Source organism: Penaeus vannamei, chromosome 15, assembly GCF_042767895.1.
Source record: "Penaeus vannamei isolate JL-2024 chromosome 15, ASM4276789v1, whole genome shotgun sequence".
Taxonomy (NCBI): Eukaryota; Metazoa; Arthropoda; class Malacostraca; order Decapoda; family Penaeidae; genus Penaeus; species Penaeus vannamei.
The window spans coordinates 38,654,801-38,668,724 of NC_091563.1; the positions used below are offsets into that span (position 1 = coordinate 38,654,801).

The 13,924-nt window shown below is 37.8% G+C and overlaps 1 protein-coding gene across 1 annotated transcript in view; it reads right to left on the reverse strand.

Annotated features, from left to right (window-relative positions):
- The window catches only part of ND-B16.6 (NADH dehydrogenase (ubiquinone) B16.6 subunit), a 6,492-nt gene extending 147 nt beyond the window's left edge, over window positions 1-6,345 (reverse strand). Inside the window, exons 1-4 of the mRNA XM_027370459.2 lie at window positions 6,187-6,345; window positions 2,214-2,292; window positions 1,777-1,885; window positions 1-310 (exon numbers count right to left, since the gene is read on the reverse strand). The exon at window positions 1-310 is cut by the window's left edge and continues 147 nt beyond it. Coding sequence (XP_027226260.1) covers window positions 140-310; window positions 1,777-1,885; window positions 2,214-2,292; window positions 6,187-6,274 — 447 coding nt within the window. The 5' untranslated portion in view covers window positions 6,275-6,345 and the 3' untranslated portion in view covers window positions 1-139. The remainder of the gene's footprint in view (window positions 311-1,776; window positions 1,886-2,213; window positions 2,293-6,186) is intronic.
- Window positions 6,346-13,924: the final 7,579 nt, after the last annotated feature.

Consider the following 13,924-nt stretch of genomic DNA (forward strand, 5'->3'; position numbering starts at 1 on the left):
TTTCACAGGTATATCCTCACATGCTCTGTACTATTTACCATATTTACAAGATTTATAAAACTGAGAATACATAAATAAAATGGTCACATCGGGTTCCTCCCCATCAGTATCTCAATGACAGGTTATCCTAAGTGAAGGATTAAGACCAGAGGGAGAAGAGTGAGTGTCGTGTGAAGGAACGGGTGGGGCCATGGGCGTAGTACTCCTGCACGATGGGGTCGATGAAGCGGTCGCTGGGGACAGTCTTGTAAATGGGCTCCCCATAGTGCTTGCCAACTTCCCAGCCTTCAACACCAGCCATTAGCTTTTCCTGAAAAGAAACCAGTAAACTGAAAAAGCTGCTCACAAGACATCCCCTGTCATCCCTATGCCAATACCATGGGCATCATTATTACCGCCCACCAATGCATTTGCACAGGATTGGGGAGCACGACTTCAAAATCTCGGCTCGCCCCTTGGTTGGCCTGCCTTCCTTCCTGGTAAATATGCCAGGTAAATATCTCAACGCTTGGCAAAAACTAGATCTTTGGAATAGTTTAAACTCAATTTGGATCAAACATCAGTAATCCCCATAACTGCATCTAAATAAAATATCCAGTCATTATTTTATCCTCCTCATCATCTTTCAATTTACTGGGATGGTGCAGAAGGTGCAATTAGTCCTGAATCTGACCAGAGTCAGTGGTGGTCAACCCAGGTTTGCCCCACTCTTAGAAAATGTGAAAAAGTATGTGTACCAAAACTGTAACATTAGTGGAATGTTAAATAAGTTACAGATTAAGCAAAAAGGATGACAATAGTAAACACTATTAGTCACTGTCAAATGAAAGGACAAAAACTGATATGTGTATTTCACAAAACAAAACTATATTAACCATTACATGTACCCAGCAGCACTTTGTAAATAAATTAACATAAAGCTGTGAGCAGAAAACACGTGAATGCAGAGGTTGATATTAGGCTATGAGCTGTGGATATGTCTGCAACCCCTTCTTAAATTTTAAGCTAATTGGAACTATTGGGTGGGTGAAATGAACATGCGGTCATGGGAAAATTTGGCAGCAGGCCGGGTGACATGAACTTGCTATTGTGAGTATTTTAGCTGAAGGCAGAGGTGACGGAAAAGACTCACCACAAGTGCACAAACCTCTTGGAGGGTGACTAGACTCATCTGGTGTTTAGAAAGAGGTTTTTTCTCCTACATTTCAATAAGACAAGCAGTGCAAAGGAACTCTCTCCCCTTATAAAACTCAATACAAATTTTCTTTTCTGAAGAAGTTCAATTACAAAACCAAATATCCAAGAGCAGCATATATCAGCTTGGTGAAGTTCTTTTACTTCCTTATATACATATGTATTTTAAATATCAACACAAAAACAGTAATTCTTTTGTTTAAACCCACTAGTAACGGTACATTTATAAGCCGAAAATAATATTTTCTGGGCCGCTTCAAAATCGGCGTGCAGGCAAGTCCGGCAACTTGCCCGTATGCCGGCCGCCACAGGCAACAAAATCAAAGTGAGAGCTCCGATCTGGTGTCGCACCAGTAATGTTTACTTTTCCGGGTGTCTCATATTTGGGACACCCGTCATAACTGGGTTAAAGGTCAACAGGAGAAAAAAAAAAAAAAAAAAAAAAAAAAAGGGGGTAAACAGGCAAGATAGCTTGGACTAGTAATTTTAGGCCCCTGGACAAGATTTCATAATACTTCATTATGCATAAATTCCCAATCACTCAAGCAATTAATGATCATAATAGGGATTACATTTACTAACCTCCTCATCTCTATTTTGTCGAAGCTGCTTCAGGAACGTCCTGTCTCTTTCAGCCAGGAGAAGCGGCTCCAGTGCTAAGGTAGCACTTCTCATTTCAATCTCTTCAATCCTGTAATGTTGATTCGATTTATCATAATGTGAAAAGTTATCAAAAATTTTATTGAGTCATATGACGTTCATCAAAAAGGTTAAAAACTTCTTCATTGTTATACTAGTTAATTCTGATTTTAAAAATCAACAAAATATTTTAACGCTTTCCCAAAGAGAAGTTTGGCAAAGCTGGCATGTGTCTTGGGTGACTTCTGAGCTCATGGTTCTGCTCAAATGTTATCATTCTAAACAGCAGGAAATGGACTCATGATGTGATTAGACATGACCCAGCAATGATCTGATAGGATGTCACCATCACAAATGTACTAAATGTGAAAACAACATACCTGATCTTCTTGTATGTGCGGTAATAAAGGTAACCAGCCACTGCAGTCATGAGAGAGAAGCCAGCAAACATCTGACTCCCTGAAAAATAAATTGCAATCAATTTTGCTGTCAAAATTCAAAACTTTATGGTATACCCCATATCATTTATTTTGATGGAGCCTTGAAACATTTAAATGAACAATATCTAAGATAGTTAAATTAACAAACTGAAAATATTTACTTTTCTTTCACGTCCCAAAACTTTATATATCTATTATATCAGGCAAAAGCCATTTCCATTTCTTATGCACTTTAAAAAATGTAACTACACCAGCCAGATTAACAAAAAGCCACTGGAAACATGTAATACCTACTGTTAAATCTACACACAGATGGCTTTACAAGTCCTAAGCCAGCAAGGAGTCAATTTAGTAAGCCTATGGGACATCACCTGAATTCCCCTTCCTTAATTTAGGGATTTTTTGGGCAAATGTCCCTACATGTACAGGTAAAAGAATGAGAGGAATCTATCAATAGGATAATTGTTTAAAATACCTTTGCATGACCATTCACAACAACAATGGTATTGATAGAACCAACCCTCCTCTCAGGCAGTAACGCCCAGTCACGGCAATTTAACTTCTGGTATAAGTTACCAAGGGCAACGCATGGAGATAAAGGGAAATGGACACCACCACCTTATAAAGCATAAGAAATAGAGTAAGATACATCATAGTTTAAGCTGCAGTGGCCTCCTCTTTACCAGTAAATGAAGAATATGTCTGCTGCATATCACAGTGCTGAGAGCAAATCCACAACACCCTCACGCAGTTCTTTGTTTAAGTCTACAAATTTGTTATCTATATATGTTGCATTTTCTGTTTATCCCTATTCTAAATGGGTCACGTTTTCTGCGGACTGGTTTCAAGCAACCTGGAAGCACTTCCGATTAGTAATTTTGTTATCCATCATCTTATCATATTTCTTTATACCTTTTCTTCCCTTATTTCATGTTTATATATTATCATTGGTCTTCCATCTACTGTAGGTACTTTATTTTGTTTTCCTTCTCAATAACTTTATTCATTCTTAACAATCTAACTACTGCCTCTTTACAAGATTCGTCTGGGCACGAGTGTTTTCCGGCACCAGGTTTCACAGTAGGATCTTGGCCATTCTGTGAAAGGAGGCTGGTGAGAAATGTTTTGGTTTTCAGTGTTGCATTGATTCTGGGTTATTCCTAATTCTATACAGTGGCAATGAAGAATATATAGACTTTAGTAACCATCCCAGTTTGATATCTGAGCTCATCTTGTGTCCCAAATGCCAAAAAAAGTTACCAAAAACCAAGTAATCGACAGTAGAAAGAAGCAAATGAAAGTTTGATGTCTCCAGATATAAAGATATTTGGTATTATCTTATGGTGTGAGTGCAGCTTCATCTTGCTCTACATACCGAGGTAAAGAGAATGTTTCCAATCTAAGCCTGTTTTACCTGGTAATTTCCCTGATATATTTCATGCCCTTCCCTGCTATCGGGACTATCAAATTAAGATCGATAGAGAAACGGTACACAGAAACAAAATAACACCAAGAATTGATGAAATCATTGGATTTCCTTCTGAAAAAGTAATTTTTTAAAACTTAAAGCGTTTTAAGCAGGGGAGCGCTTGGCAAGAATTCTTGCCAAGCGCTGTACCGTTCCCTGCTTAAAACGCTTTCCAAGGCAGGCAGGCCCTCTTCAGTGATGCCAGACATGTGGAAATGTCTTTTTATAAAGTACAAATCATAACAGTCCTTGATGAGCATAGAAATATCAAAATAACACACGAAATATACATAACTTGGGTTTTAAAAGCAATATTCCCACCAACAATCTCGGAAAGAGATAACTTATGCACAAGTCGAGGGTGGAGTTTATTTCACCTGCAGTTGGTAACAGTTTGAGCACGCAATTCAAAACAACTGACAAGCTAGCGCCGTATCAAGATGGCAGAGTAAATCTACCCAAACATCTTAACAAAGCGCAATATTTTCGCCTATATTCATATATCTAAAACAATGACACACACTTCCGATTGACAGCCCTTTCATTCTGACGCGTTATCAAAACAAATGAATATCCTTGAATTAAAATATAGGCCTACCCATTCCCATATATCCGATTCTATGAGGTTAAATATAACAAATCATCGAATACAATATCAACAGAAGAATGTTGCCAGAATTTCTCAGACTTTTTCACTTGAAATATTCTTTATTTCATAAAATAGCAGATATAATCTCGATTTAGAAAGAAGAGAAGTTTAACAATAAGAGGAAATTATTCGTCTTATAATCATTTATTATTCATAAGTAAAACTTTTTATTCCCATAATCTCCATTATCGCCTTTCGTTTTCAGTTAGTTTCAATTTCTTTGAATATGATTTTAAGAAAATTACAGAATCAGATACCGTGAAAAAATTATTTATCTGATAAGATATTAAGCGGAGTTCCTGGCCAACGCCCGAATTCGAAGGATCATGGCCAGTACAGTACAAGACCGATGCTGTTGCCATGGTGATGGTACACCGCTTGACTTAGCAAGCGCAAGTCAAGCCATCTACGGAGGTCGCTTGAGAAAGCAAACAAAATGCTTGAGTTAGCAAGAAAAACGCTTGAGATTTCAGGCAAGAACTTTCCCTGCTTAAAACGCTTTTAGTTTCTGGGAGGGTGCGTTGTTATTGGTAATAATTACCTGTTATTAAATATTACTTGTAACAGAATTGAAGTTGGGGACTGTCTCCTATAAGTGCTTACTGTAAAGAATTACGATGGAAAATAGTCTATCATCATTCGGATAAAGCAATTAAAATGATATATATGGTCATTAAAAATAGCAAAAAGAAGAAAAAAATTATAATAATAATAAATCATTCTAAAAAAAATAAAAAGCTTATGCTGAAAAAAGGGTTAATCTTTATGGTATGGACGCACTAAGTTAGGGCAAATTGAATATGATATTCTTGTAGAGGACAAAAATTTGCAGTTGTCAGTACAGGAAATAATTTATAGACACGAAAGGTAAAGCCACAAATTAGGGAAAAATATTGAGGCTGAGAACAGCACTTTCCAAAGTCCACTCGTTGCTCCCAAGTTTCATCTCTATCTTGCTGCGCACACTATGGTGAAGACAATATTTCCCCAGGGGGGTTGTTCTATCAACTCTCCCCTCGGCAGTGCCTAAAGGGCATGCCCAGTCACGGTAACATATGAAATAAAAACGGATGAATAAAATTTTTGGTGGAGTCAGAATTAGTGTCTGGAGAGTGTGTCCATACTGTAAAGAATTACCAAAAAGAGAAAACAACACTGCAAAGGAGAGTCAAGTTACTGACTAGAGTGTTTACGTGCAGCTGGCTAACAAGCCACGCACCAGGCAGAGTTGTTGATCAAGTGTGCCTAAGGTCGATATTTTGGGCCAAGTGAAGGCAGTGAAGCATCTGGATCTAATTTGTTAAAACATGCCTCTGAGCTGCCCTTCATTTTCTGAAGATGCTATACTAGTTGATATTATTGCTGAAATTTCTTTCACGGTAATAGCTTAGTTTCTCCCCATATCCACACGGCCCTCATTCCTTATCTCAAGATTTAACAATACAAACACTAAAACAAAATCAAACAACCGGTATTTTCTCAGTTCAAGATCTTCTCCCGAGCGGCCAAGTGGGAAGTATGGCCTCAATCGTAAAAAACAAACAGTAGGTGCTTTGGCTGGCACATTCCCTAGCTAAAACCCTTTAATTGAATTTACAACGTTACACTGAACGTCAAACATAAATTATCGAATGGATGATAGTGCGAGAAAACATAACCAGCTAATAATAATAGTAAATCACGTAAACACATCCGAGGCAGGCAATCTGCCCTTTCGTAATTCCATGATTTCTACTCTTTTCGCGAGGTCGTTTCACATATATCACGAACCGCAAAACACTAGAGTTTTTACTGACCCGAGAAGAGTGTTCTCGCCGGAATTCTCCTGAAATTGATGGCTTCATAGCCCCCTTTGGGAGGAAGATCTTGCGTCGGCGCCGCCATGTTCCCGGCTCAGCTGATCGGGGAGACGAGATGGCTGGCGATCTTTGGCAACTTCTGCACCGCGCATTAGCCAATCTCGGGCAGAGTTTCTCCTTCTTCAGTCATATTAATTTTGTCCTTCTTTTACTATCTTATCATTATCAATTTAATCTTTTTTGTCGTTTTCATATCCTACTCTAATGTGTTTCTCACTAGAATGTAAACTACATGTATCAGATACACTAATAAATATGCATCATAATTTGCTAGTGACATCTAGTAGGGAAATGATAAAGTTTTACGTTTTCTCGAGTTTTGATGTATACCTATTATAAGTTTGTTAACTTGTTATATATTGGATTTCTGGATCATCATCATTATCAATATGAATTTTGATTTTATATTTACTATCATCATTATCATTACTATTTTTATTTTTGTTTTCATTATCAATCATTATCATTATCCTTATTATCATCATTATCATTGCTGCTGTTGGTGCTATTATTATTGTTACTATTACTATCATTATTATTATTATCATTATTATTGTTATTATCATTATCATTATCATTATCATTATTATTATTATTAACATCATCATTATTATTATTATCATCATCATCATCATCATCATTATTATTATTACTATTATTATCATCATCATCATCATAACATCACCATCATCATCGTCAAAAGTATTAGCATTACAATATCATTATTGCCATTAATGTATTCTAATAGAATTAGTGATATTGGAATATATATATGTATATATATATATATATATATATATATATATATATATATATATATATATAAATGTTTGTCAATAGTTATGCATATATGATGTCTATTTTTACTATTTTCCACGACATAATATCTACTTCAGTTTATGCTCAAAATTTCCTATTTTCTATGAAATAACGATCTTTAACATTAATAGAGCACGAGGCTAGTGTAAACTAGAGGAAATCTGATAAACTGATTTCTTTGTCTTTTATTGTGATGTAATATAATGTATATCTATGGAAAGTGGAAGAATTTCTGAACATTTTTGTTAAGAGATTCGTAGACTGAAAGCTGGATAAGGTTAATCAATATTTTAATTTCTTTGTTTGCCCTTTGCCTTTCTTTCTTTGTCTTATTAAATGTGAGGCGTTGGTGGTTTTGCCTTTATCATATTTCATTATTTGAAATTAAATCTTGGTCTCAACAGCTCTGAAAATAACAATGCTAAAAATGTCCGCACTCATGCTCGCCGAACACACACACACACACACACACACACACACACACACACACACACACACACACACACACACACACACACACACACACACACACACACACACACACTTACATATATATATATATATATATATATATATATATATATATATATATATATATATATATATATATGTATGTATGTATGTATGTATATATATATAGATAGATAGATAGATAGATAATAGATAGACATGCATATATGTATGTATAAATGTGTGTGTGTGTGTGTGTGTGTGTGTGTGTGTGTGTGTGTGTGTGTGTGTGTGTGTGTGTGTGTGTGTGTGTGTGTGTGTGTGTGTGAGGGAAACCGGAAGAATCACTGACAGAAGCTCAACCTGGTGTGTTAAAGTAGGGAAGCGCAAAAGTCAATCATTTCGCATTTTCTATATATTGTTAAAGGGAATGACGTTTTCCTGCCATTAAAAAGATGACGATAACCCATGGGGTTCTTAATATTTATTCGCAACAAGGCGCTTGCTAACTATGCCAAGCCACGGGGACACAGCTGGTACCCACAGACATTGGTGAAGTCAAGCGAAAGAAAATTGTCCCTTTACTGGGTCTGTCATGCCGGATAAATTTCATTTTTCGCGTTGTGCAAACGTCGTCACCTCCTCAGTCTAACTGTATAAAGATAGAATCTGTTTCAACACTTACAAATTCTCCAACTCTTAAAATTAATATTGTGGTTGAGCTGGTCCCTCGATTCTCGCATAGACCTTTAGTACCTGTAATAAATTAGTGGATTGGCCATTAAGCAGTAAACGCATTTGGTAGGACATGATTGGAGGAAGAGCATCAAAGAGCTGGCCTGTCGGTACCATAGTTGTAACCTCGGATTATAAAACGTTCTTGATTTAACTGCGCAGCGGCACATAAGAGTTGAAATTATTCATTGTCTGTTCGTTTTTTATTGCACTCAGTAAACCGACTTTGGACTCCGTGGATAATGACGTCATTTGTTATCTATCATGTCTTAAAGCTGTCATCAGATAGGCCGAGGGAGCACGTGCATTTGTTAATGTGTTTATATGTAAATCTATACTCACGAAAACCATTGTCTTTGGAGTACCAACTAAGCATTAACACCGAGATATTTCCGACCTAAAGGCAATTCAGATTCTCTCATCGAGAAATCAATAACAGCAAAATAATAAAATAAAAATGATAAATAAATAAATATCAAGAAAGGGTGAGCTGCAGCATTCTTTATCATAGAAGTGCTAAAGATAACAATACAGAATTTAACAGACGTAGTGGAAGATGGCCTACTATCAGGAAATCAACCAAAGTCATGTTTAGCCAGAATCAAATTATCTTTCTTCCCCCTTCCGAGTCGAGAAAAAAAAATACGTGTCAGATTAATCTACGAAAGACACATATAGTCCGGCCAGAAGCTAAGAGTAAGAGAGTCATATGGAGCCTTTAGAAATGAAGCTTTTATTTCATGGACGGCTGCACTGCATGACCACAAATTTGTGTCGTTCCAGGACAGTCTGCTACCTAGTGCAATAATAAAGGGTTAGTATTAAGTAAGATAATTGTATAGCAGGTTATGAGCATAATCAGAAAATCAGCTACGTTGTTTGGAGTTATATTTAAATGACTGATTTGTTTTTGTTTTTTTCCTGTGTTGAAAGTAATGAGGGTAGCAATATTTCTTGTATTTTGAGGTAGACGGTTTGCATTGTGGTTTACAGATTTGCATTTTTATTGCCCTGTTTGGTCTTTTGACTTGCATGCACGGTTTGGCATGATCTTTGGACATGCAAAGAGATAACCTATCTTGTTTTGACAATGTTATGTTGTCTATTGTTTGTAGCGGTATTTGTCAAGGATGATCTCCCTATATGAATTTAAAAATCATTATAAATGTGGTGTGGTTATGTTTATTACTGGACTTTCAAAACACTGCACAGGAGTTTGTTTACACGAGGGACTACGTGTCGATTTTACTCTTGCTGTTCAGTTTCGTTTGTGTGTGTGTGTGTGTGAGAGAGAGAGAGAGGGAGGGAGGGAGGTAGGGAGAGAGAGAGAGAGAGCTTTGTTTGTTGAACCATGCATGTGGCGGTTTCCATACACCTAGGACACTTACCACATTAAATGGGTTTGCTGATTGTATGATTCACATGATGCTTGTCGATGAGTGGTCCGATCGATCGAAATATATCTGTGATAACTTTGGCCTCATTTTAAGGGAAACCGGTACCGAGCTTAATGTAATTTTATGTGCAAGCAGGACAAAATATGCAAAATATGTTTTTAAATGATGTATTAGTAAACATAGCTGAAAAAAAGTGTACGTTTTCTTCTGTAAACCAGCAATTCGCTTGGAAGTGGTGTAGTTTACTATCCAAACTGAAACATTAATTTCTCTTCAAAGGTTAAATATATGATGCAGAGTATGACATCAGTAACACTACCGACAACATTAATTACAACAAAGATCGTAGCAACAACATGAATAATAACAAAAGATAAATTTCTAACTATTTTACTTCCACATGCAAAGAAGCGAGAGACAGAAAATATACCTAAGAGAGAGAGAGAGAGAGAGAGAGAGAGAGCGTAATGGTTATCTCTCAACGCAACGAGGACCAATATGATTACAGGTTTTGGATCAGCAGTGCACTGGAAAGCTTATGAAAGACGATGGAGTTTTGTACTGTACCTTAAGCTAGATTTATTCTTTATGCTTGCGTAAATAGATAAACAAATAAAGAGATCAATGGAAATAACGATAATGATGCAAAGGTGCAAAAAAATTACAAAGACAGGAGAACTGCGAGACAGAGTGATATGAAGAATAAACAAAGAAAAGACAGACCATTAGTGGAAAAGAAAGAGAATGAGGTATGGCGAAAGAGACAAGAGAAATGGAAATAAAGAAGAAATAGACGGTAACAAATAATGATAATGAGAGACGGCGAGAGAGAGAAGAGAAAAAAAAGCAAAGATAAAAACAAAGTCTGTATAAACAGGCCTTGGATAAATATACAAGAGGCCAAAGGGAGAAAAGAGAAAGGAAACCAAAGGAGATACGTGGTAACAAATAAAGATAATAAAAGACGGAGAGAAGATAAATGAAAACAAAGATGAAAGAATACAAGAGGCCAAAGAGAGAAAAGAAAAATGAAAAGAAGAGATACGTAACAAATAAAGATGACAAAAGAAGGAGAGAAGAGAAAGGAAAACAAAAGAAAATAGAATACAAGAGGCCAAAGAGAGAGAAGAGAAAGGAAAACAAAGAAGAGGTACGTAACAAATAAAGATAACAACAGACGTAGGAGAGAAGAGAAAGGAAAACAAAAGAAAATAGAATACAAGAGGCCAAAGAGAGAGAAGAGAAAGGAACATAAAGAAGAGATTAGCTGTGTGTTTATGGACGCGCCCGGCAATTACTGTTACTCTGAAAGCAATCGCAGTACACCCGAGTTTATGATGATTTACTGCGATAGCCTTGGGGAGAAAGCTGTCTCGCGTGTGCCTAAGGGATAAGGCGAGAAAGGAAGGGAAGTCAGCGGGCCAGGGGAAGCAGAGGAAGGGGAAAAGGAGGGAAGGAGGGTAGCTTTACAGGGGATAAGGAAGCAGGGAGGAGAGGAAAAAGAGGGTGAGGGGGGAGAGGAGCCGAAGTCAGCGGGCCAGGGAAAGCAGGGGAAGGGGAAAAGGAGGGAAGGAGGGTAGCTTTACAGGGGATAAGGAAGCAGGGAGGAGTGGAAAAAGAGGGTGAGGGGGGAGGGGAGCCGAAGTCAGCGGGCCAGCGAAAGCGGGGGAAGGGGGAAGGGGAAAAGGAGGGAAGGAGGGTAGCTTTACAGGGGATAAGGAAGCAGGGAGGAGTGGAAAAAGAGGGCGAGGGGGGAGAGGAGCCGAAGTCAGCGGGCCAGGGAAAGCGGGGGAAGGGGGAAAGGGAAAAGGAGGGAAGGAGGGTAGCTTTACAGGGGATAAGGAAGCAGGGAGGAGTGGAACGAGGGGGTGGAGGGGAGAGGAGCCAGGGAAGGGGAGAAGACGAATAAATGCTAACTTTTACTTTAGAAATTAATTGGATTGATGTTTCGTACTGTACATGCATGTGTAGGTGTGGTTCCCTTTGATAATGACTGTGTCTCGTCGGAAAGGGAGAGAAAGATGTATTGTTTGGATTACTCCTGATGATGATTAGAACAATGAATTGCAATCTTGCCGAATGCAGGCGTCTAAACTTGCCTCGCTTCTGCAATACCATGCTCATATCTACATACATTAGGGCACTGCATACTGGTATATATATATCTAAAGGATTCATATTTATGGTTAAAAAGCATTGGGGCCCTTCAGTTACTGTAGTTTATGAAATTCCACAGCTGACTGTTAATTACATAGATCCAGACTGATGTAAATAATTCTTTGGAAGAATATACTTTATCTTGATTATGTCTCTTCGTGTCGTACACAAGCGTTATTTATTCCTTAATACTCTAATGCTATCACTTGTTACTGGATAGTACGTCCAAAGGCATCAGAATAAATGCAGGAGCATGCATAACTGCTGTCGTTGAGTTGAATAAGCTTTTCTGATCTAGTTATTTATTAAATATTTTTCCACAAGCAATATATTTGATAATCTGAAGTAGGAATGTTTAATTGTACAATCACAATATCGGCTATTTAACTGAATATGAAAACAAACGAAGTCAGATATTCATACATTCAAGAAAGCTGTTTAAGGAGCTCACGAAAATACTTTTAAAATGCCGAAATATAAGAGAAGCACTGATGAATATACCGTACTATGTCGTAGTTCTATATAAAGTAAATAGTTGAGATATCAACATTAAATCTAAGGAGGGATTAACACATTATATGTCAGCCAGTCAGCGCCACCAGTTAAGCATGGGCGGTCCCCTGGATGACCCATGCATAATCCTTGCTTAAACTTACACCAAGTAACCCCCAAGTAAGTAAGCAAGCCTGTTGTCATCTGAGGTGTCCCTGCATTAATTTACATGCCGTTGAATATACTCTAGTCTAACTTACCTCAGAAAACACAGCTGAGCGACACAGGAGAGAAGGCTTGTTCAAGATCATATCTGCGTTTCCTTCAGGTAATCAGAGCCTCTGGAGCCTTTCTGTAATTGAGATGGATAGGGACGTGTGGCCTGTCGGGCTGGTGGGGGGGAGGGGGAGGGTTAAGTCGTCCCGTGGCACATGCAATGGCACGGCGAAGGGAACGACAATCAAGGCTAGACAGGGTGTCATTCTTAATCAAGGGTAAAGGAAGTATGATGCCACAGTTTTCATTTTTATTCTTTTTCATTTTTATTCTACTTATTTTTTCTGTTTGTATTCTGTTTACTTTAGTTTTATTTATTAATTATTTTTTTCTATTCATTCATTTATTTTATTTTATTTTTATTTATTTTCTATTTATTTATTCATTTATTTTTTGTCATGTGGAAAAAATAGAATTGTAAGTATATAAGATGGAAAGCCTTTTTAGATCTAAATACATTTACTTTAAGTGCCTTTTCCTTTTTTTGTGTGTGTGTGTCATAACCGTAACATGGGTATATGTATTGTCTTTCAACCGAAATGCCTTTTCATAATTCACGATTTGTTGAATTCCCATGACCATATGATACTATATATATATACATAAATGAATACATATACACGTATATGTGTGTGTGTGTGTGGATACATACATGCTCGTTCATACATAAAAAGTGTCATTACAGAAAAGACATAAATCACAGCACAAGAGATGTATTTCACAGGTCATTCTTATTCACACTTTCTGCTGCTACTACACACATACATACATATACACATACATGTACATATGTGTGTGTGTGAATGTTATATACACATAAAATCATACTGCCAATTTTGTGATCAATTCTATTACAAATGATAACACTAATATCGCTGCCACCACCCGAGGTTTTAAATTTAAGGAAACACCAAGAAAACTCAATATCGTCGAGGAGGAGGTTAAAGTTCCTGCCGTCGAGGAGGAGGTTAAAGTTCCTGCCGTCGAGAAGGAGGTTAAAGTTCCTGCCGTCGAGGAGGAGGTTAAAGTTCCTGCCGTCGAGGAGGAGGTTAAAGTTCCTGCCGTCGAGGAGGAGGTTAAAGTTCCTGCCGTCGAGGAGGAGGTTAAAGTTCCTGCCGTCGAGGAGGAGGTTAAAGTTCCTGCCGTCGAGGAGGAGGTTAAAGTTCCTGCCGTCGAGGAGGAGGTTAAAGATCCTGCCGTCGAGGAGGAGGTTAAAGTTCCTGCCGTCGAGGAGGAGGTTAAAGTTCCTGCCGTCGAGGAGGAGGTTAAAGTTCCTGCCGTCGAGGAGGTTAAAGTTCCTGCCGTCGAGGAGGAGGTTAAAGCTCCTGCCGTCGAGGAGGTTAAAGCTC